This window comes from Pagrus pagrus (assembly GCF_965226575.1).
Source record: "Pagrus pagrus genome assembly, chromosome: 1".
Taxonomy (NCBI): domain Eukaryota; kingdom Metazoa; phylum Chordata; class Actinopteri; order Spariformes; family Sparidae; genus Pagrus; species Pagrus pagrus.
Genome location: NC_140185.1, coordinates 3,451,559 through 3,475,328, shown reverse-complemented (window position 1 = coordinate 3,475,328; position 23,770 = coordinate 3,451,559). Strand labels below are relative to the sequence as shown.

General features: G+C 40.3%; 1 protein-coding gene across 1 annotated transcript in view; it reads right to left on the bottom strand.

Annotated features, from left to right (window-relative positions):
* LOC311257956 (neural-cadherin) overlaps window positions 1–20,788 on the bottom strand; it is a 316,443-nt gene extending 295,655 nt beyond the window's left edge. Inside the window, exon 1 of the mRNA XM_084353949.1 lies at window positions 19,149–20,788. Within this exon, the coding sequence (XP_084210075.1) occupies window positions 19,149–20,211 (1,063 nt within the window). The 5' untranslated portion in view covers window positions 20,212–20,788. The remainder of the gene's footprint in view (window positions 1–19,148) is intronic.
* Window positions 20,789–23,770: the final 2,982 nt, after the last annotated feature.

Below are 23,770 nucleotides of genomic sequence, written 5' to 3'. Positions count from 1 at the left end.
AGAAAGGCTAGACATGTGGAAGTTACCCTGTGGCCTCTGCCCACACACAAATAAATAGGCTACTCATATTACAGCACCGCACACTTCAATTAGGCAGCAGCTACGGAGGCTAAAGGACTGAAGCATGGCAGATGACCTTCACAGAGGAGTAGGAGGCATCGAAAAAAGAGGTTATCAACATATTAACATCCAATGGTGTGGTTTTCTTTACATAAAGAGTTCTGAGTGAGTGTTTCAGGCTCATGTATACACTACCATACTCTTTGTTTAAACTATGGTTTGTCACGTGGTCTTCTCCCTATTCATGTAAAACATTTTTTTTTTTTTTTAATTCACACAGGTGATGTAACTACTAAAGTCTCTTGGGACATTTTCACACCCAGTTGCTTTAGAGTAGTTATTTTGAGCCCTCGAGCCATTTTCTTCTCAGCTGAATTTGTTTGGAGAAATAAGAGTCCCACATACAGACCTAGACTTGATTGAGAATGTGGTCGGACTCAGAGAGCTTTCAAAGCAACCTTGGAGTAATTTGCTTGAAGTTGAATGAGAATATATGAATCAACTATGACAGTCAAAGCAACCTCTGATGCTGATTTCATATCATTACCCATTAGGAACGTGTTTTTGCCACTCAAAATGTCTGATGGAAAAGACTGCTGTCATGTTGCTTTCTAGAAGAATTCAGAATTTTTTCTGTGTGTAATGCAACTGAACCTCTGTGTAAATGCTGCCAAGCAGGAGCACTTCCCCTGATTTGGACCAGAATAAATAACTGATTGATTAGTTTGAAATTGCTCTTACATTTAGAGAAATTTCTGGGAAAACAAGAGTAGCAGTGATCATTCTCCGTCATAGTTATCTTGAATGCAATTAACCCTTTTATTTTACATTTCTCCAAGCACCCTACATCATACCTGGGGTGACTTATGCCAGGATCAGACTACATGAATTTAGGCTGATTGTCACACGATTTGGTCGTGTGACAGGTGGAATAGTGAAGTAGAGGAATGGTTCTTTGAGCTGTGGCAACAATACCCCTGCCTTTTTAAAGTTCCCTCAAGGGACTACCATGACAGAGTCAAAAAAGAAAAATGTTGGCGAGAATTAGCGAAAGCACTTGAGCATTTCCCCGGTGAGTAACTTGCTTGTTAGCTATGCTAGCTGGGGTAGCCATGATTGACAATTTCCTCTCCCACCTCCCCGTTGACTGTGGTTGATGTCGGGAACGGTGATCGGTCGGGGTCATTCTAGTAGTGTTGCCAGTCTCCCGACCAGGACACGGCAAGAATTTATGCCACTGTGATTGCTTAATCTGACATGGTGATCATCGTGAACATAAATATTGTGTAGTTTGATCCCGCCATTAAAGTGATTTATTGGAAGATTTCGAAACCAAAAATACTGCAGGAAATATCTGATCACTGAAAGCAATCTTTTTGTCACCTAGCCAACCCTCAGTGGAGAGTGTGCTTTCCTGGCAAGGTTTTAATCAACCAATCAAAGTCCTTGCTGTCCTCGAACCACACTTTTTTTCAATCATTGACAGATGGGGCCAAGTGGTATAAGAAGCCTGACGTATTCAACTGAAATAAAAGTTAGGCAGTTCTCAAAATGGCATTTGCTGTTGGATGGCATTGTAATCGATTATTCTTGTTAGGTGAACAGCAATGCATCTCTGAGTTGCGTGGTGTAGAATATAAGATAAAAGTTGTAGTAAGAAATAATATAAAATAGAATAAAATAGTACAAGAAGATACCAAAGATAAAATTGTTACAAAGAATATGATAGGCATCAAAAGGATTGTCAACACTTCAATTTCCACAAATACAATAAAAAAATAAGAATAAATAGATGTAAAAAGAATCAGCACGTATTTACACGTACAGCAACCTGTAATAGATCTAGCTTATTGTCCAGGTGGACAGTGAAACATGTAGTGCAAGTGTGATTTAGAGCTCCTTGCTCAGATAGACCTGTGTGTTCTACAGACTGGAAGTACAATAAAAACAACTAAGAGAATAAAATAATATCTATCCTTACCTGTGCAAGGGTGTAATATATACTAATTAATCAATGTATAAATTTTTACATGTACATGGTCAAAACGATGAAGCCAGTGTTATCTGTTATTCTTATTCCTGATTGATTTCTAGTCATGCTCTCACTGCCAGTGCTGGCAAATCCTGCTTGTTCATTGGGAATTGTACTACTAAAACTGTTAAATATGAAAAAACAAAAACAATCTATTATCACAATTATGGCAACCAAACACCTTGATAACAACATGTGACAATAATTAATGAGGACATTTTCAGTTTAATTTCCTTTTGATTGTTGTGTTCTGAGTCAGTATTTCCCACACGGAGACTTTATCTAACAAAACAATTGTGAGCCTGATACAGATCAGTGCCATGTTGTGCTGGTGGCCACCTATCAAGGTTTATAAAACAACATTTTAAGTTATTCAAATCACGTATCACAAGCATTCCAGTCGATCTGACAGACTTCCTTTTCTAAACAAAATATTACATTCACGAAAGTTGACTTCCATACAGTTCTGCCCCCATTCACCTCTGAATTTCATTCCACGCTTTAGGTAGAGGCATTTATGAAACCATAAACCATGACAGGCTGTGATATATTGAAATTAATCTTCCAGTTTCTCAAATCACTCAAGTATTATATAGGCACTCAGTCTGTAAACAAAGGAATAAAGCCTGCCTGGATTGGTTCATACCCAACACCCATTTTATAATACCTTTTATTAGCTATATTCAACTGCACCAACCTGATATTTTCTGCACTCGACTCTGCACTTATTATTGTACTTCTACCTCCTCAACTAAACATAATTATAGAAGTGACCTTAGCGATGTTATTTAATTAATGATTAAAAGCTTAAATTGAAACAAAGACGGGACTTTAAATGAGAGAGAATGTGACGGACAGTATCTTGAGGAAATCTCAAGTGGGGAAAAATTGAAAAAAAGGAAAAAAAAAAAAAAGCTTGAGGAGCCACATGATTATATCGATTTTGTGTACAAAAAAGATTTTTTTTTTTTTTTAAATACAGCACCCATACATCTATTTTACTGCTTTACATTTATCATATGTACATCAAATAAAATAACATCTAAGTAATATCATAAGGCCACTGTGAATCAAGCATTGCAGTTTGAACTTTGAAGAGTCTCAACTGAAATATGTTGATGAGCTGATGATACCGCTGCTAAAATATATGAACGCTGGACCATAACTTAACGCCGTAAGCATGGCATAAAAGGAGCAGAGGTGAAATTGTAAAGCAGTCGAATTTCCATTAAAATGGTAAGCTTGCTGCTAAAAATCAAATTTATGGCTCAGAAATTAGAATTGATCTTGGCACAAATTGTTGCTGCCAACTACAATGAATTATTCATGATGGTTTTTTTGGAAGATGTAAATGCAAATGGACTAACACAGTTACACTGGGAACCGGGATCACAGGTATTTCTCTCCAGCTTTGTCTGTCCTCCATGGAAATGAATTAGCAATTAGCTTTAATATCGAGAATTTGCATAATTGTCTGTCACTGTATAGACAGATAGATAGATTAATCGCTGCTACTGCTGGGCGTTTTCTTGATGCAGCATGTGTGAAGGCTCTGCTGCTTTCCAGCTCAGTGTTTGTGACGGCTGTTGGGATGCCTGCTACACTGATGGTGGCTGCTTCCTATTCTGAAAGCCTGCAGTTATCTGTCTTCCAGGTCTGTTACAGAGTACTGGTGTTACGTGAAAACTCTTTTAGGTTCATCAGTTTTAGCTTTGGCTTTGGCTTTGGCTTCAGGTTTGGCTCTTGATTTGGAACAGTATTGCAGGTGGTTCCTTGGAGTATGGGCAATAGAGTGCTACAGTAATGAGTTCTAAAACCTGGAAATAGGTAAGCATTTCTGCACTTGCGATTCACTTGTCTGGTAGTCAATGGGTTTTTAAAATGGGTTTATGGTTAAATGCCTTAAAAAATGTGTATAATGAACACAAGCTTAAGAGATATTCATCTTTTGTCTTACGACATAAAATATGTCAGTAAATACCCCAAGTTTGAATTAAAAAGTGTTAAGGTGTCTTTAAAAAGGTGCTAACAAGTAGCTAAATGAGACTACAGAGGTTGTCGGGGACATTTAAGGTGCAGTGTGGAAGAATTGGCCACCTGTCGATGTCATACTCGAAAAAAATAGACAGTGAGATATCACCAGAGTAATTGATAATTGCTGCTAACTGTAGCTGCTGTTAGCTAGTTAGCCATGCAGCTAGTGGTCCAAACTGGGTGCTTGGAGCACCGGGGGAGTGTTGGTGCTTACACCGCTACCATGGGAGCTTTGACTTGGATGGACCAGGGCTAGCTGGTTAGCAAGCTAACTTCAGTAGCTATGTCTTAAACATAATACATTGTTATATTATTCAGAATGTGAAAAACTGTTATTTCTTCACATTATGTTGATCATTTTGTACTTTTCAACATTTTCAATTACAATTCTTACATATTGCACCTTTAAATGTCATCACACCGACCCTTCTACTCAACACTCCGGCTCTACCTTTAGTTACACATTTAGACTCTACAACTCTATTTTACAACTGATAGACTGGTCAATTTACATATAGTGAAGTGCGTGTATAGTAGTGTGTAGTAGAAAGGTTAGTGTTGGTGACGTTGAAGTACTGCAACTGTGGTATAGTTTGTTTAAAGCCTAATATTAGCTTTTTACCTCCGGCAAAAGCAACATGCTGTATTTTTACTGATCAGATTATTGGATAAAATGTTGACCGTATACAATAACAGCAGCAATTTACAGCTTATGCACATATTGAAACAAAAGTTCAAGATTTTCTAGACAGATTCTAAAACTGATGAGTTCATTGTGGTTGAACATTCAGTATTTACAATATGTTAAGGCCCTGTGGTGGCCTGCTCAAGCTGGTGATTTTTGTTAAATCTCTTTAACTTGATTTGAAAGGCTTAACCCACCATATGGTCCTTTTCATTTTTCAAAGCAGACCTGCTCCCTGAGAACCGGCCATTTATCCCTTTGGCCTCTGCCTCTCTGTTACATCGCCTGAGTGTGGCTGCCAGCACTGAAAGCCTTGGTACAGCAGCCTTAAAGGCTTCAGTTATGGACATCGCATTTTATTAATTCACTAGTATGGTCCTGTCCTTGATCATTACTGTACCAGTTAAGCCATCTTACTAACCTGTTGACTAATCTTCTGTCTTCATGTTAGTTTCAAAGAGCTACACCTCGACTTCCTGAGCCACAAACAATGTGGCTGCTAGGCCTGCACGATATGAGGAAAATCTGCGATGTGCGATAACACTGTTCAATATTGCGATGACGATATAACTTGCGATAAATAAACAAATATTGAAGTTTGCATATTATTAACTATACAGTTAATAATAGTGTTTCCGCATTAATATGTAGACAGCTAACATAGACCCGAAACATTGAATAGCCAATGCCCACTGAATAAAGAATGAAATAAATTATTTTGAACATGCTTTTATCGAACAAACTGCACATGAATACCCAACCAATTAAGCAGAACATTAATTTAAATAAGACATTATAATTATATGAAATTAAAGTTTAATTTCCCCTGCTCCCTTTAAACTATTTTCTTGTAAACTCAACCAAAACATCTCTTACCATGCAGAGTTGAAATAAATAAAAAAAATCCAGGGGGAAACAACTTACATAATTAAATAAATATAAATTAAACATGGCACTTTATATTAACTGTAATGTCTCTCATCACAATCATCAAGGCCCTTGACTCTGCCTAACAAGGTGCAGAGATCTATAGTATGAACTGAAATAGAGTAGGGCCAGCCCACTAAATCAAGGGAAAATAAAATCAGGAAAACATATCTACCCTTTAGGTCAAGTTACAACCTAAGTTATTCCCTTAACACAAGTTCTTGGCCAAGAAAACCAGCATGTTAACTTTGTTAGGTTTCAGACATGTACCACATTCCCTGATGTGCTTACACAGTACCTGTCTTTGTAACACGTTGTAACAGTCAGAGTTATTTAATGTAGCGCCACTAGGTGGCGCCTCCTTTTGTTAAATGGGTAATGTAACCTGTAGGATGAAGAAGAGCAGGTGTACTTCCGCTCCTCATGAGAAAGGATACCGCTAACAGAGCGATGACTTCCCTTTTAATGTGTTTTTATTTTGTAAACTGTCGGTAGAAGAACCTCGGTGTGTTTGTTTGCGCGGATGCCTGTAACATTAGTGCCTTAGAGACCTGGCATGGCATGGTCAGTGTTATGAATAAAAGTGCCGTGCGGAAACCCCCAATGTTGCCTGCCGTCTCTTGAGTAACCGGAGCTACCCGGCGTTGCCACACTAAAGTGGACCATCACCTTCCCCTTCACCAGCCCACGTTACAACGTCGTCTCTCTTGAATCCAAAATAACTCCATATAGCAGAAGTGCTGTTGTTCGTCGACCATTTTCATCGCTTTTCTCTCCTCCCTCAGCCATCATAACCTGGCAATCACCTGGCAATCACCACCAAACTGATGCCGATTAATTTTGTCAGGGTAGCTAACGGCTAGCTGGGGCTTCATCTGATTGGCCCTTGTATCCAGGGCTCCGTCTGATAGGCTAAATGTTAGCATGCTCACGGTGCAGGCATGCCGCATGTAAACAAAATGATTTTTCTTATTCATCGCGAGTCAGGCAGTCTTTTGCGATGTGTTTATCGCACATGTTCATATCGCGATGACGATGAAAATTCGATTTATCGGGCAGCCCTAGTGGCTGCAATGACAAAATGCTTTTCCAAATGTACAATAGGCTCAGTCTGGTTCTTGATGCATCAGTGCAATGACTGCCTCCTTATGCATAATGTTACTGATGGGACCGGTTTCTTAAATGATCCTGTAAAACAAGGATATCTTTAAATGAAAATGTGTGTGACGTGACGTGACGTGACGTGACGTGACGTGACGTGACGCAGGGCTGCCAACTTTTCAAAAAGCCTGGGAGTGAGATTTTGTGGGGCCAACCAAAATTTTGCTGTATACACGCCAATTTTTTGTTTGGCCCATTGACATACAGCAAAAAACATTTACCGCTTACCGTACATCAGTGGTTCTCAATGTATTAGCCTTAGGCACTACTCAGAGTGTACAAATTGAAAAAAAAAGCAAAGGTACAAGACTGTGTACACAATTATCTTAAGAGTAAAGGGAACTACTCATCCCATAAACCATTGCAAATGTAACTCGACGAGCTCCACCAATCAGAGACGTCAGCTCGTTGTTACCATGGAAATGTTTACCGAACCCGCGAATTTCATGTAAACCCTTTCAACACTCTTCTCCTCATCTCTAAATAAACGCAGCAGGTCAGAAAGTGAAATCATGGTCGCTCTGTGGTGAACCATTGGAGAGTTCAGTGTTAGCAGTAACTAGCTAACATGAAATTCGCGGGTCCGGTAACATTTTCATGGTAACAGAACCACACTGTTGAGCTCTATACTGTTTCCCGGCTGTAGGGGAACCAGACTTCCATGGTGTTGCTTTAACCGTTGTTGCTGTTACTGCCAAATACAGCTTGTTCCACACACTTTCTTCTGCCTGGTTAACAGTTTAATTAAACAGTTTATGTCTTAATTCCTCATTTACTCAACACATCCTAGGCCTACCCTATCCATCACAAACAAAATTTAGGATTTGTATGCTAGCTAAGGAGATGCTGCTGCCAGAGAAATTAGGCTACAATTGCAACTGTGGCTAGCTGCATTTAGACCTCAAACTAATAGTTTACAAAGCTCTCTCTTGATTACACATTAAAACGAATATGTTACTTTAAGAGCATAAACTCTTAAAAAATACATACCTGAAAAGGGGGAATCTAATCCAGTGCCAGGCTTCCTCGGATAAAACTCAAGCATCTGATAGTCGACAGTATCGTTAGTCTGAACGGTTCTGGCAGCGCGAAACCGTGTCTCACGGCCAATGCGTGAGAGTTGGCAGCTCTGCGTGACGTGACGTGACGTGACGTGACGTGACGTGACGTGACGTGACGTGACGTGACGTGACGTGACGCAGGCATCATAAAGAAGTAGACTTAACCGAGAAAACTACACCGTTAACACAGCTAACTCTTCCGTCTTCACTTAGAGCTAAACTTCCACAAAATTCAACTAGCGCTTTATGGGTATTTGTAGCATCAGACAAGTGATCTTATTCGGTGGAGGAAAACCTTGGATTTAAACATTTAATTAGCGTACTGGAACCACACTACGAAATGCCAAGCAGCTGGCATGTTACCACAAAGGCGTTGCCCTCCATTTATGATAATGTGACGGAAAAAGTTATTGGATCTCTGAGCAGTGCAGATTTAGTGGCTTTAACGACAGATTGCTGGACCTCCGGAGCAACACAGAGCGACATGACCATCACAACACACTACATTAAATGTGCTCTTTACATCTGCTGTGAAGAGTGCAAACTGCAGCTACAAAAAAGAGTTGTTAGTTAGTTTCCGGTTGACTGGTGAAACAAGTTATTGTTACATTTATATTGTTGATAAATGATTCAAATTTGACAATAAGGCGAATATTGTATAATGGAGATTATATCGCTCATGACACCATGTAGACCAGCTTTTGAAATACATTTTTGAAATTTTTAAATTGAAATTAAAAAACTGATAGTTATCATGGCATAAATCCAATGATCCTATAAATAAATGATAAATGATAAAAATGGCATAAACCATCTGTGCTGAAAGAAAAAATAAAAAAAAAAGATCGAGAATCGAATCGAAGATATGGAGAATCGTGACACCCCTATCAAAAAAAAATCCAAAGTCCAGAAGTGTAGTCTGTTTTGATGTTTGTAGAAAGTCTTTTGGATATATTCCAAGCACACAGAGTTTGGCATTTAAAGGGACTCTGGTATTAAACATCCTTTCGGAAGTTTTGGGTCTTTAAACATTCCTATAGACAGTAAAGCATAATACTTTTATCATGATCCACAGACCTTTTCGTCAAGTACCACCTTTAGGTCAAAATTTGACTTTTTCCAATACTTTGACTTATGATCAAATACCAAAAATGTATGACATCCCCATCAGCTTCAGCTGTTCTTTGTGTTTAGTGATAATTAGCGAACATTAGCATGCTGACATTGGCATTTAGGTCAAAGCACTGCTGTGCCCAGGGATTTAATTTGGATTTATTATGTAGAGGGGTCATTCCCAATGCAAATATGCTATGATTTTTGAATTTATCTATTGAAAAATGCTGCAAAAATACTTGTTGTGAACCTGTTGTACAAGAATATGGTTGAGTTGCTGATAACAATTGCTGTAAGGGTTAAGTAAGCATTTAATATCTCTGTATTCCAACAGCAATCACTGTTATAGAGTGTTTAGTCAGTAACATTTGGCTCTCCTCCTCCTGCTCATGCAGTTAAAGAGAACTTTATCCACTCAGGACAGAACTCCATAGGGAGGCGGTCCTGTCTGCTTGTGAACGCACAGAGAGCAGGATCCTCCTGTTTACCGGCAATGGCGGAACAATTCCAATTCCAATGCTCCTGCTTATACTACCAAATAGGCCAAATGAAGAAAAACTCTTGAGGAAAAGAAAGAGCCAAAGAGAGCTGCTTACAAAAAGAGAAAGAAGTCATTTAGGAGTGGTGACGTAGAGATGAGGGAGGGGATTGTTTAGTGTAAAACAGACAAGGAAGTTAGCTAAAATGACTACATTGCTACAGCAGCTTTAAAATCTACCTATGTAGAAATGAATGGGATTTTTGTATGAATTCAGTATCTTGTTATTATTATTCTAGAAGTTGGACTGCTTTCAAACAATTCTGGATGTGCAAAACATTTGGTTTATGTACAAGCCTGGGTGCAAGTTTCCGAGTAACCCAAGCAGATAAAGTTATTCTTTGTGTTCCAATACTACCATACTATTAAGTATGCTAGAAAAATATTTAGTATGTTTCACGTTATCATTATGAAATACAAACATATCAGGTTGTAACGAGGAACTTTTCTTGTTATAACATTTTACTGTTTATTTCGTTATAACATGAAATGTTTTATATAGCATAAGTCAACACGTTATAAAATGAAAGGTTTTATGTAATAACGAGATAAACAGTATAATGTTGTAACAAAAAAAGTTCCTTGTTACAACCTGAAGTTTCTTGTTTTGAAAATAAGCTAACATGTTACAACATGAAATATTTCGTGTTACAGTGCAATAAGTTTCTACGCCATAATAGTAAGCAAAGGGACCTGTGCTTCCCACATTTGTGCGCTACCATGAATCTGCTCGGGGAGTGGAACGGCGACTTTAATTAAAATATAGGGAAAGAACAAGAACGTAATGATGGATGTTGACCTATGTTTTTCAACAAGAACATAAAGTGAGAAAAACTTTCCCATTTTTAACAACCTTCCGTGACATCGAGAATAGAGTGCAGGACAGCCCAGCCCACTTTAACGTGTGACTGTGCTTCAGTGGAGCCTCACAGAGCTACTCATGTGGCTGTAATACTCAAACCTCTGCTCAAATCTTAGCCAAAGTTTTAAATTGACATTGTACTGGGACAAGAAAATTCTGAAGTGTTCTGATTCAGCATCATCCTAAACTCAGCATTTTCAATGTGAGGGCTACCCACAGCTGAGATATTTCAGTTTGGAAAAGGTATGCAATTGTAACAGCTGTTTATTTTAACAGCGCAGATGTTCAGTGTGTGCACATCAAAGTAAAGAAGGGAAATATGTTAACAATCATTAACAATCATTGAAAAATTGTGAAGTGCAGAGGTATCAAGGAGGCATAGGCCAAATGGAAATGAGAGTGTATTATTCTGATAGACATACTTCTCCTACAATCTGCGGTCAATAGGTGACTGTTTTATCCCTTCAAACCTTTAAAGGTTTCTTTTGTCACCGAGCAGAAAAAGGTCCTTCAAATTAAAAGCAGTAATTTAAAAAGGTGACGTTTGAAAGGTGAGAAATTGAAATGGCTAGGTGGCTAGTGACGTAACAAGTCGCACCTATGTGACATTAAACAATGAAAAGCTTTTAAAGTTTCAGTTGAACATTGAATGATGACAGGTCAGGGCTGAATCAGGGTACAAGCCTGTATCCAACCATTTTCAGGCTCAGAGAATGTTGGCAGCCTCTCCTGGCCTCTGCACTGTATTTGGATTTGGATTTGGATGCAAATCTGCCAAAATGGTGTGTGTCACAAAACAGGAAGAAGGCACTGTTCTTCCCGAACAAATGATGCTAAAGCTTTAAAAGTTTCTGGCAATAACAGATGGTGGATGGTGTGAAAGGCCTATTTAATAAAAACACTTTCATCATGTTCATCTTCTGCACAGCCAAACAGACAGAGATATGTTAATGACAGTATAACAAAACCTTGGATAAATAAAACCACAATAAATTGAATTGCTTATTATATTTTTTAAAAACCTATACCTTGAGCTACTTCCTGTTAGGATTTAAAGGTCCAATATTGCAGAAAGCGAGTTTTCCATGTTTTATTTTTCTCAGAGAAATGCACACAAAACGATGACTTTAAACAAGCAGTCCAGGCTTTTGTTAGGTTGTGATATCACATCTATACAGTCCCCATCCTAAGCCGTGTCCCCAGCATAGAAGGCAAAAAAAATACTGTGGCTTGTGAGAGCTGACCAACCAGAGCACACTTGGATTTTCAGAAGGGGCTCTTAAAGAGACAGGCACTAAAATGGAGCATTTAGACAGAGGGTGAATAGAGGTGTTACAGCAATGGACAGCATGAGAATAATATAATAATATTATAATATAATAATAATAATGTTTCTTTTTTAACATTAAAGAATGTAAACATTTTCTAGAAATAAAAGTATGAAACTGAAAATGAGAATAATGTGGGACCTTTGAGGTTCTACTGGATCAGTTCCTCACACTCAATATCATTTTTCGTTTAAAGTGTTATCTATTGAGCATACTCAAATTGGTACTTGAAATTCATTCAGCATGTACACTATCCTTTCTTTTCAACATTTCCATTTCAACTAACATTTAAATCACTTCTAGTATTCCTATTTTAACCACCACTTTCACTGCTTCAACCTCAGCTCCAGTTACTTCATTTCCTTTAATGTTCCTTGAACTTCAGCTTTTACTGTCATACAAAAACATTTCCAAAGCTCAAAAGGCTTACCATGATAAAGACATGAAACGTGTTTTATATAGTTTTTTTTCATCTGCAACTTTCCTCAGAAAATCTAGCCTTCTTCATGCCTGAATCTAAAATGTTGCAGTTTTATTTGACGGCTTTAACTACCCCTTCCGCTTAACAAACTCTGTACAGCTAAGCTGTTGTTTATCTGCCGGTACCAAAGTCTGAGTAACAGCGTTTTCCATTCCTCTTTGTGCTCACAGGAGATCATACAGTAAGTCTCAATCAGCCATTCAACCAGAGGACTGTGCCAGTAAAATGCAGCAGTTCCACAGCACATTTGACAGTATCTGAAGCTGAGAATTGGGATTTATACAAGCTGCAGTTGGCAAAGCATCGGTGGAAGACTTGGAGTCACCAATGTGAATGTGAGCTAGGAAACGCAAATTGACTGTGTGTTTCTCTGCGGGCTCTGCACCAAACCATCAGAAGCGCAGAAAATGAAGCAAATGAAAAGAGCAATTGCAAAGGCCTCTGGAAGCTAAATAATTGCAGTGATGGCAATGTGTAGACTTTTAAATTTCGATTATTCTTAATGAACCATTTACATACATGACACAAAACAATGCAAAAAAAGGAAAAAAACAATAATGATTGGGCACTGATGAGGATAAAGGGGGAAAGAAAGCAAGTGTTTAGGGAGTCACTGAAAGTCTGCTGTGAGACGCCTTTAGCCAGGGTGAAACTGCTTGATGAAACTAAGGTCTCTCTGGATGAGCTGGACTAATCATGCGTGTGTGCTCATTATGTGTGCATACGCATGTGTTCGTAGAAGACCAAGTAAGTGCTATTTATGCTCTTCGAAGGAACAAATGGATACAGACTCTGTTTAATCTCGATAAACAAAAGACGAATAACATATGCAGCCAACAGGCTTTACTCACTGCCGTCTGTCTGGATATTGAATGGTAATTTGGTAACCCAGAACTCATAATACTGTTGTATTTTGTGGCTGAATGTACAGTATGTGGGTGTATCAAAGTGTCTGTTTGAGATGTCGAATAAGTACATGCATAAGCTTTCCATGTGCATGTTCCTGACCAGGGAGCCTAAAAACCCAGATCAGATGGTTTAGTTGCAAGTGACACGGATATGTGTGGGATCAACCCACAGTTGTCTTGATTAAAGCCAGCTGTTTCTCTTCATTAACCAAAATCCAATACAAACTAGAACACACACATGCACACACAGTCTGCATGCACACACATACGCCAGCAATTGGAGTTCTCTGAAAAACACTTCTGAGTCACTCGAGAGACGGTGATAAGAGTTCCTCGAAACAGGAGGCTCTTGAACAAAATACCGGCTGATTTTCTAGTATTCATTTATCATTTCTGTTCTATTTCACTAGAAATTATGATATACAGCGTATCTTGTCTAACAGCAGATTTAGGCACACAATTACATATACAATAATTGCATTGTGTATATTCAGCTAAATTAGGAGACATCACTGAGGTAAAATAATATTAGTATACTATAATATAATAAGAGTTGTAGTTATTCTTTTAATCTTTCTTTTAAAAAAATGTTTTTTAGAACAGGTAGTAAACATTATGCTTCACCTAAATACCATAGAGACATTTTAAAGGTTGCTAAATGACTCTCATATGCTATGAATTAAGTTATGGATTAATTAAATCTCCTGACACCAGGAAGTCCACAGGAACTGTTTATGACACAAAGATAACAGCTCTGATACAATGGCACGATGGATCCTCTTTCACATATACAAAAATACAGAATGTCTTTAGACTTGGCGTGAGAATAACAGGAAATAATTGCAGCTGACAAAAGGAAAAAAAAAGAACTGAACCTGTCTCTAAACTGATGCTGCAGTCTGGCAGCTCAAACTGGATTTCAAAATACACTTCACATCACTTGTAAAGGATGTGAAAATGATTTGTAACACATCTCTGACTGAAGCTGAGAAGTGTCAGTTGGCTGTGTATAAATACTCCAGCAATTTTGAAACAACTCTCACAAACAGCATTTTGATACTGACACGAAAAGACTTATTCCAGATGTGAAGAGTTTGCTAAGACCACTGATCCCACTGAGAACCCCAGATGCTCTGTGCAGTCTTCATATTATAATTTTGCTTCATCATTCAATGTGATTGACTCTCAGCAGCTCAAATGGTAATGCAACATGATAACAACAAAAGTAATTGGGTAGAGCCTGACCAATTCTTGATTTTTAGGGCTGATACCTATATAAGTAAGTGGGGCTGGGAATCACATAACATTTCACGATACAATATGATTCACAATACGTTGCCCATGATAACGATAGTATCATCTGTAAAGTCAGAGTCGAAAATTCAGTAATCTAATGATTTCTTTCCATGCCCTAATTTGAGAAACATAAAAATGTTTCCTTCAAATTCCTTTCTTTGATTCAACAACAGAGACCAAACTTCTCATACGTTAACATTTTGTCTGAATACAAGCAGACGTACACGAGCGCTGTCTACGAGTACAGGAACTACCCTACTCGACTCAAACCTGTGGTCCGCACCTAACTCGAGTCAAATATGTAGCCGGGTTCTCAGGTGTTGGCAGGCCGAATCCCAGCCACAAATCAAATGAATTAATTTGAAACTCTTTTATGACACATAATGTGGGTCTACTGTCATAAAGGAAGTTATATTTACTGCTAGAACATGTGTCCAGAAAAGTCCATTTGCCACAGAAGAAGTGCATTAGAATCAGCTAAAAGAATCCAGTAATATATAATCTATTTGTACCTGGCTAGAAATGACATTTCATTATAGTAGTTATACCTCAGCAGAGACATAAAAAGAGAATCAGATATAACATGAAAAAAGAGGTGGAAGAAAATATTGCAGTGGCTTTTTCAAAAAGGATAGCTCTGAACACGAACAAAAGACACGTGTGTGACTAACCAAATTAATCAGTCCAACTAATTAACCAAATTAATCATTATAGTTAAATACTATGCCGACAGGAGTCACTGCAGTCAAAGAATGGTGTCACATTGGCTGTTTTAAAGAAGAAAATGAATGGAGCACTCACTTGGTGCTCTTTTAGGTGCTGGCACATTATTAAACGACTTGTGAAAATGAAGCATGTGGGATATCAGAGGCGAGATGTCACAGGTTTATGTAAGGAAAATAAAAGAAAGCAGGGAGTCATATTATCTTGTTTGAAATGAAGAGCATCTGTGCATTTAAAAGAAACCCTGCCAAAAACAATGGAAAAGAAAAACCTGTGAGACATTTATCCGTGCACATAAGCGACTCTGTTTTAGACACTCACTGTAAGACACTTCACTGACTCTAATTAAATCCCTGGAGATTTCCCCACATCTTAACCATGACCACTTCATGCCTAACCCTAATACTAACTCACCACAGACCAGTCGCCAGGATGAAATGTTGGCAGTTAGTGTTTCTGCAAACCACTGATTAGTTCACATTTGTGTGTCATATGCTATGTATTATATTGACATCTACAAAATGTGTCATATCACGTTCACATTACATGACTTTCTAATCTGGAGGTGGAGGGGATGGTGGTGGAGTTATGGGCAAAATGGTTGCCAAGCCAGTGACAACATTCGTAAACATTACACCACTGGATATTTTTGAAGACACAGCTGTGCTTATCATGACAATACTCTGGATATTTGTGACCAGGAATCGATGTATCTCAAGTTGTGTTTAAGTCGACAAAACTGGATGTTTTTAAGACTTCAGGACATCTCTAACCGCGTTTGTGATGACCAAAACAGGTATTTTAAGACAAACCTTGATCTTTTCCTTATCCTAATCAAGTGGTTTTTGTGCCTAACCATAACCAGATCATAAGCACAGAAAATTGAAGGTTTAACCTAATGAAATGTACGGTTGCAACATATCCATGGGTTGCAGAAATGTGCATTGCCAACATTTCTTCTGGCAACTGCTTTACTCTAAAATGTAATATTTTAACCATGTGGAGGTGGCCATTTTTCCCCTAAATGGGAGGTGAGTCCACACAATGTGACAGTGTGAGTGAATTTATACCCCCACAACCACAACTACACACACACACAACATTCCAACACTGCTTCAACACCAGCACTTGTGGAGTGGGCCACAAGTGCAGACAAAAAGTGATCTTTCTCTAATTCTGATACATAATGCTTCTCACACACATACAAATGTCTGTCCCTCGAAGAATCATGTCAGACGGTCTCACTCTCTCTCTCTCACCCTCTCTCTCTCCCTCGCTGTGTTAAACTGTGCCTCCACTCCAACTAAATCCCTGGAGTGAGAGTGAAAATAGGAGCGAGAAAGTAAGAGAGCAAGGGAGAGCGAGCGAGACAGACAGAGAGAATGAGATGGGATTACAGGGATAATGTGAGCAGATGGAGGGAGGTCGAGGCTCCATCAGGACTCTCCACTCCAAATGGATTAAAAGACTTCAACCAAGCCACCGACAACTGAACGGATGCTGCGTTCCTCACACTTGAGACACAGAGCTGAGCTGGGTTCACCCCCCCCCCCGTTGCCTGCTGCTAAGCCCGGAAATGAAAACTTGTCGCTCTTTCGGCGTGACACAGTAAACACTCACGGGAATATTTCAACCAACTGTCCCCCTTTTCCACCCGTCCTATCAAACACATAAAAGGTTTGGCTTTGGGGCTTTTCTTTAAAGCCGTCCATTTAGGAATAATTTACGCTGATCCTCCACTTGAAACTTTGTATTAACATGCATCCGGTTAAAGCAAAACTCATCACAATTCGCACACAGATACACCCACATTACATTCAAGATGCTGTCACCCAAACCAGCGCTGGTCAGAAAAGGCTTTGGCCACATACAGTGCCATATGTATTTAATCTTCATATACAGTAAGCCATTTTACACTTAATATACTCATCCTTATTGTATCTGATTGGATTTAGCTGGATTACACAGTATTTCTGCTCTTCCTATGCACTTAACATCAAATTCATAGAAATGCAGACCACACTCCCATCCCTGCCTCTCATACATTTGCATCTTTTAAAATTGACAATAAAACCTTTTTGTTTTGTTCCTCTCGCAGCAATATCCTGACAATTCATTTTCAACAAGAACATTTTGATTTGAGTGTCGCCTGTGTGTTGATTCCTGTTCATTTACATGAAAAATATAAGGACGCTGTCAGCAGATAAAATTAAACTAGTTAAACTTTTGACAGATTGCAGGGAAGACACATATATCACACATTTCCACTGGAGGTAGAATCAAAACATTTTGAAACACTGCTGACAATAACACAACCTGGGTTAATGTGGATGCCAAAAGTCCCAGCTGAGTGCCTCGTACAATCAAACAGTGACTGAACGTACTGATCCTCTATAAGGGAACCCCCAGAGGATGCTGTAATACTGCAACAGTAAGGCAAAGTGTCATTTTAACACTGAAAGTATATAGTTTTCCCATCAATGTGAATGTGCTCAAGAAGGAAATGATTGTGACAAATAGCCAACATTGCATACAGTTCCTGGGAGTGTTAATTAGCATTGTGTGCCAAGAGCAGACTCAGCTTTATTTCTGCATCGGGATAGTTCACATTACACAGACCAATAGGTCACATTGATCAGGTCACTCCCCCAGTCACATGCTGTTAACTGGTCTTAATGGAACAAGTTGAGGATCTGCATTCTGTCTGCACACAGTGTCACACAGACACACAGACAGACACACACACAGATAGATAGATAGATAGATAGATCTCTAGATAGATAGACTCTATATTCTAGTCTCCAGTGCTCAGTGTTTCATCTCTCCACATATGCATTTGTCAATGTGAATGTGGCTGCGTGTTAACTCCCTCCCGGTCTCTCTGCTCCATCTCTGCACTTCTGTATCCGAAGGTGATAATTAACCTGTTGGTGCTGCTGCTGGCAGCAACAGCAGACACATTCATGCAGCCCTAATTTATCTAAGCACATGAATCATCATCATCACTGATGAATGTCACTCAGTTTAACCTCTATTGTAAACACTGGGCATTGCGACACAGCTCACAGCCAAACTACCCCAGGCAAGCCTGATCTTTTCTGATCACAGAGTCTAAGCAGGATCGCACCTGGTTAGTGCACGGATGCGAGGCCGCCTGGGAATACTGATGCTGTAAACTGGGGTGACAAGGTAGCTCAGTGGTTAGCACTCAGGGTGACACTTGCCAAAGCAACAGGATCCCAGGGTAGAGATGCAGCAGAGCTGACTGGGGCTTGTATGTGTGGAGCTTTCACTCATTGATGTGGGTTTCCTCTTTCCTCCCTCCACTACCTTCCACCAAGACTGAGGATACTGAACATGACGCCTGTCCAGTGGCTCTTCTCCTAAATAGTAACGTTTCTCACCACAATATAACATTGATATATTCCTAGTTATCATATTTATTACCATGGCAGGTATACACTGTATTTTCTCAGGTGGATTCTGGGGACCAATGGGACCCTCTACAATCAGCAACATTAAACCAAACAAGAAATTGGTCTCATGGTCTCAGTATGATAACTCTACTCATAATGTACAAGATTTCCCGGGGATAACAATACCAGAAGTGATAGGAATCACATTTAGGCTCTGTGTAAAGTCACTCTCCCTCTCCGTGTGTATTCAACCAAATGGCACCAAAATATGAAATGATAATAAAAGAAAATATGTTGCTATTAAAATTAGAAGATAGAAGATATCGTGTTAATATAAAGTAGGCTGCAGCGTGCCTGCAGGGAACGCACACGAAACAAGAAAATGCGCTCACACACCGTCATGATCAGTAGTCTCTCCCTCTCTCACTTTCACAAAGTCTCACATACACACCGGGTCTCTCTCTCTCTCACACACACACACACACACACACACACACACGTGCGTGCTCGGTCTGTCGCTCACCTCTTTTATCCTGAACTTTGACGCTGATCTCCACCAGAGGCTCCGTCTCTCGGTCCAGTCTCCGTAATATGACTATATCCCCACTGTCCCTGCTCACGCTGACCGGTGAGCTCTCCACGTCGGGCTCCACCAGCTCAAACGCAGCCGACTGAAACCTCACCGGGTTCAGGTTCATCACCACAGAACCGATCCCCGCATCCTCGGACACGTTGATGAAAACGGGGCTATCTGATTCCATTACTGACCTGGACCTTCGCTCTGGTACTTTAGTTTGCAATCTAGGTTTCCGTTTCTCCTGTTGAAGGTTCGGCGAGGGCGCCATGGGCCACTGCCGTGGGTTGATCTCAACTGCCACACTCTGGCTCGTGCGCGGTGGCCACCCGCGGTCCCGGGCAAACACTTCAAACTTAATCGGTTCATCTAGACCGAGGATGGAATCCACCAGGAGGATGTCTCCAGTTTTGGGCACCGCGTAGAAACTCCCGTTTTTGGGCAGCGCGAAGTAGATGAGCTCCGCGTTCTTGCCGCTGTCATCGTCCCGCGCGGTGACCGTGTAGATAGACGTGCGGAGCGCAGTGGCATCATCCAGGCTCAGTTTCACATCGGTATTGGGGAAGGTGGGCTGGTGGTCGTTGGTGTCCAGAACGTCCACCTTGATGGACGCCACTTCAGCGACTACCGGAGACTCGTGCTCCTCTTCCCGGGAGAGTCCCGCGCATTGCCCGCAACACAAACCAAGACCCAGTGCGTATTCAGCCCGCTCCTCCCGGTCCAGAACCCCAGAAGTCTTCAATAAAACATGACCCCGTTTGTTGTGCGCAAACACACGGAAATTCTCACTCCCGTCTCCCATGAGTTTGAAGTGTGCTGCCGCTGTGCCGGGCTCCCCGGTACCGCACAGCCTCTGCGAGTTGAGCCGCTTTAACGGGACGCTCAGTCCGTTGACCCGGGAACCCGGAGACGAGTTCTCAAACACATGCCCGTGAAAGAACGGCACCTGCTCCACGGTCCTGTTCCCGAGGGCGCACGAAACTAAAACGAGTAAAAACGCGACCCAAATCATGACTGGATATCTCACTGACTCCACTGCACTAAAGCGCTCGTGCCACGCCGAAATCCATGGGTGCTCTCGTTCCCTGGGGATATTTCTCCTTTCCCGTTATGACCCAAAACTTCCATTAAATGAGAACGCAGATATTTGTTGGCACCACACTTCATCTCGAAGCAGGAGAACTTTGTGGGTTTTTTTTTTATTATTTGTGCGTCCTCCTCCTCTCCCGCTCTCCTCTGTTTGCCGTCTCACCAGCAGCGCTGCCTGTCTGTGCGCGTCCCAGGAAAAAAATGCTTCTTACAGCTCGAGTGCGCGCTTAACTCCGTTCCCTTCCTCGCTCTCTTTTTTGCGTGCGTTGTTTCCGACCGATCTCACACGGGGATCAATTTTAATCCATCCCGCGTTTGAGTTGCTGCAAAGTGTGCGCAAGGCATACACCGGCGTCCTTTTACAATGGATCAGACCTCTTATTACAAGGATCCGTTTTGTTTGCTACTCCAATGTACTGATGAGACGTGGCATATCACGAGGGCATCACACAGAACCAACTGCTTTACGCATGCATTGCCAAACCACCCAGCGCAGTGCATCTGTAACAGTGATGCAGCGGTAACAGATTCTCTCACCGGAACTTCTCTGCAAAGGAGCTGCGAGTCGAATCAACTCGTGCTCGTGCGCATGCACAAACACCCACACTGTCACAGCCAACTGCGCGCAAATGTGTGTGCGTGCCTGTTCGTGTGTGTCAGGGCGGTCCTCTGGGAAACAACCCGACCTCCCTTCTCCCTGTGATCAATGTCCAGTCTTGCACGTCCAGATCCATCACTCCTCTTTCCAATAACACGTCAGGCCATTGGATTAAAATAATGTAAAAATCGATCAATTTAAAACGCCTCCGGGGGCGGGGGGCGACGAGAAAAATAAAGGCTCGCAAGTCCAGAGAGGGTTTTCACAGAGCTGTCTTTATGTCACAGAGAAGTGCCCTATGTGAACACGTTCATCATCCGCTCTGTTTTATTTTGGAGTTGTGCTCTCCAGGGTTCTGTGAAAGTTTCAGGCAGGTCCTCAGCAAAATGAAGAGCAGACTCAAATGTAATAAAACAGATATTCACTTTCATTTATCAGCTTTCACTTTCATATCTCCTCCCTGCATGTAGACAGAATTCAATGCCAAATCGACGAGGCCCACAATCTCTCCATATGGATCCATGTTAATAAACCTGAGACTGTTCGTGGATCCATAGCATGCAGCATGGCCGTTATCTCCTCCAAAGCACCCAAAGTCTCCACTGTGCTTGTGCGCTGTTTGAACTCCTACTCAGTGAAACAGTGCAACCTGTGCAGTTTTAAAGTTTAAAATCAGCAGTCCTTGGATAACACAAGTTTCAGCTTTACACCGAAACTGTTCATATATTCAGTAGAAAGTTTGGTTTTGCGTGGGAGTGAATTTTCATCGGTGTTTAGCATAACATTTAAAATCATTATGTGAAGGTGAGTTCTCTCTGCAGTGTTTGAGAGGTGAATAAAACTGTTTTATGTCCAGGGATACATCATATTATGAAATCATAGACCGTTTTTTTTTTTTTCAAAAATGTTCCGCAGAGATGATGTGGGGGAAAATTGAGCCATTATCTTGACTTAAAATCTCACCATTAGACACCACGGACATTCACATGCTTGTGTACGAACAAATGGCTATAAATAGGCTGTATGGTGCAGCTTGTATTCTTGACTGAACTCGATGTTTTTCCCTCTTAAGACCATAAAATACACAAGAGATCTGTAATCATTGTAATGTAAGGCTTCATCTGCTGTGAGAAATGTTCTTCCATGCAGACCAGGTTGAAATCACATCACTGCCTATTACCAATTATCTTAGCGGAAGATCCCCTCCCCCTGTTTGAAAATCTAAGACAATCTTAAGGAGTATTTAATAAAACACATTTTAATTACACCATGCAGACTTCAGAAAACTATTTACCGTCAGATTGTTTCCCTGTCAGGGGAGTTGGTACACAAAACGTTATCTCTAAACAGCGCACTTAATTACTTTTCATGTCAATATTTTTCACACAAAACAGACGATCATTTGAAGAAATATGATGCATTACTATTGAGCAGTTAACATGAGCTCCAGCTTGACCAACTACAACATTTTATGTCTATATATATATATATGACATCAAGTATTTTACAGTGTGGTATAGCAACCTTTAAATAAATGATGAATAGCCTACTTCTTCCCCCCCTGCCAGTTTTATACACTTTCTTTCTGCACTACTTATTTGACTTTAAAAAGTACAAAAACAACTGCAAAAAATGAAGGGAAAATGGCTCTGGCATGAGCCAAGTCTCTGGAAGCCCCGGGATCCAAAATGTATTTGAAAAGCTGTTATTTACATCCAAAATCTTCGCTAGCAGCTGAGCTCAAAGTCATAGTGCGCACCCTGTCTGAAGTGGGCACACCAGCTGGACCCTGTGCCCAGGGTGTAGATAAGGTCTTTTCAAAACAATTTTGAATCTGGGGGCATCCAGAGACTGGGATTACAACGATGACCTTTATGTAGCCATTTGTTTTTTGTGTTGTTGTTGTTGTTTTTAACATTTTAAAACAAGTCCCCATCTACCTCAGTTGTTTAGGAAAATGTTGCAACACTGTTTTGCTGTGAAGCTCCAGAAATGTTTTGTGGACTTTAAAAATTCACCTGACTTTCCATCAGCATGGGGGTGATTAAAGTGAATTTTCATTTTCGGTTGAACTAATCCTTTAAGTCAGTTCTATTGATTTTTACATCTTATTGGCTCTTAAGGCCTAATTTATCATAGCTGACTGGTAGAATTATGTAATGAATTTATTATCAATCAAAGAAAAGCAATTGACTCTATGAATATGACTTAGGACCCGATGTCCTTTATTTTTGTGCAAGAGGTTTGTGTTGTACCTTTATCCCTTGTGTTGTATTTTATTGCGTTGTGCAGAACTTAACACCAGTGTGCTGTTTTGCATGGATTTGTCCTTTGTCCTATTCAAATTCAAACTCTATTAATAGACAAAATATAAAGGCTGATATTTCTCAGTAATATCATATCTGTCATACAAAGCGCATCATCATAAACAAATTTTCAAAGCCAAAGGAAGCAGAGGGAGAAAAAGAGAGCGACAGACAGCGATAGATTTGGTCAGCTGTAAAGCCTGACTGTGGAGTAATATTCCCCACTGTGGCAGTGACAATGGCCAAGTGAGCACCAGACTGAATCATGTCTTCCTCTCATCTCTTTCTATTTATGTGTGCATCTTCGTCGGATTTAGAATAAAGCTCAATATGTATAAATCATCCCCCGTAACTGTTTGCTTATTCATATTGCAGTCCTGACACTGTCACTATTACAGACAGCTTTTCAGCTGATCGTGTCTCTGAAAAACATAAAACAGTCCACAAGCTGATGGACATTTGAATATACAAATACTGAATTCATATGATAAACAGCCCTGTTACACACTAGCTGCTAAAATGGACTTTTTCAAGCATTCTCCATGCTGAAATGAGATTGGGTGAAGCAATATGATTGC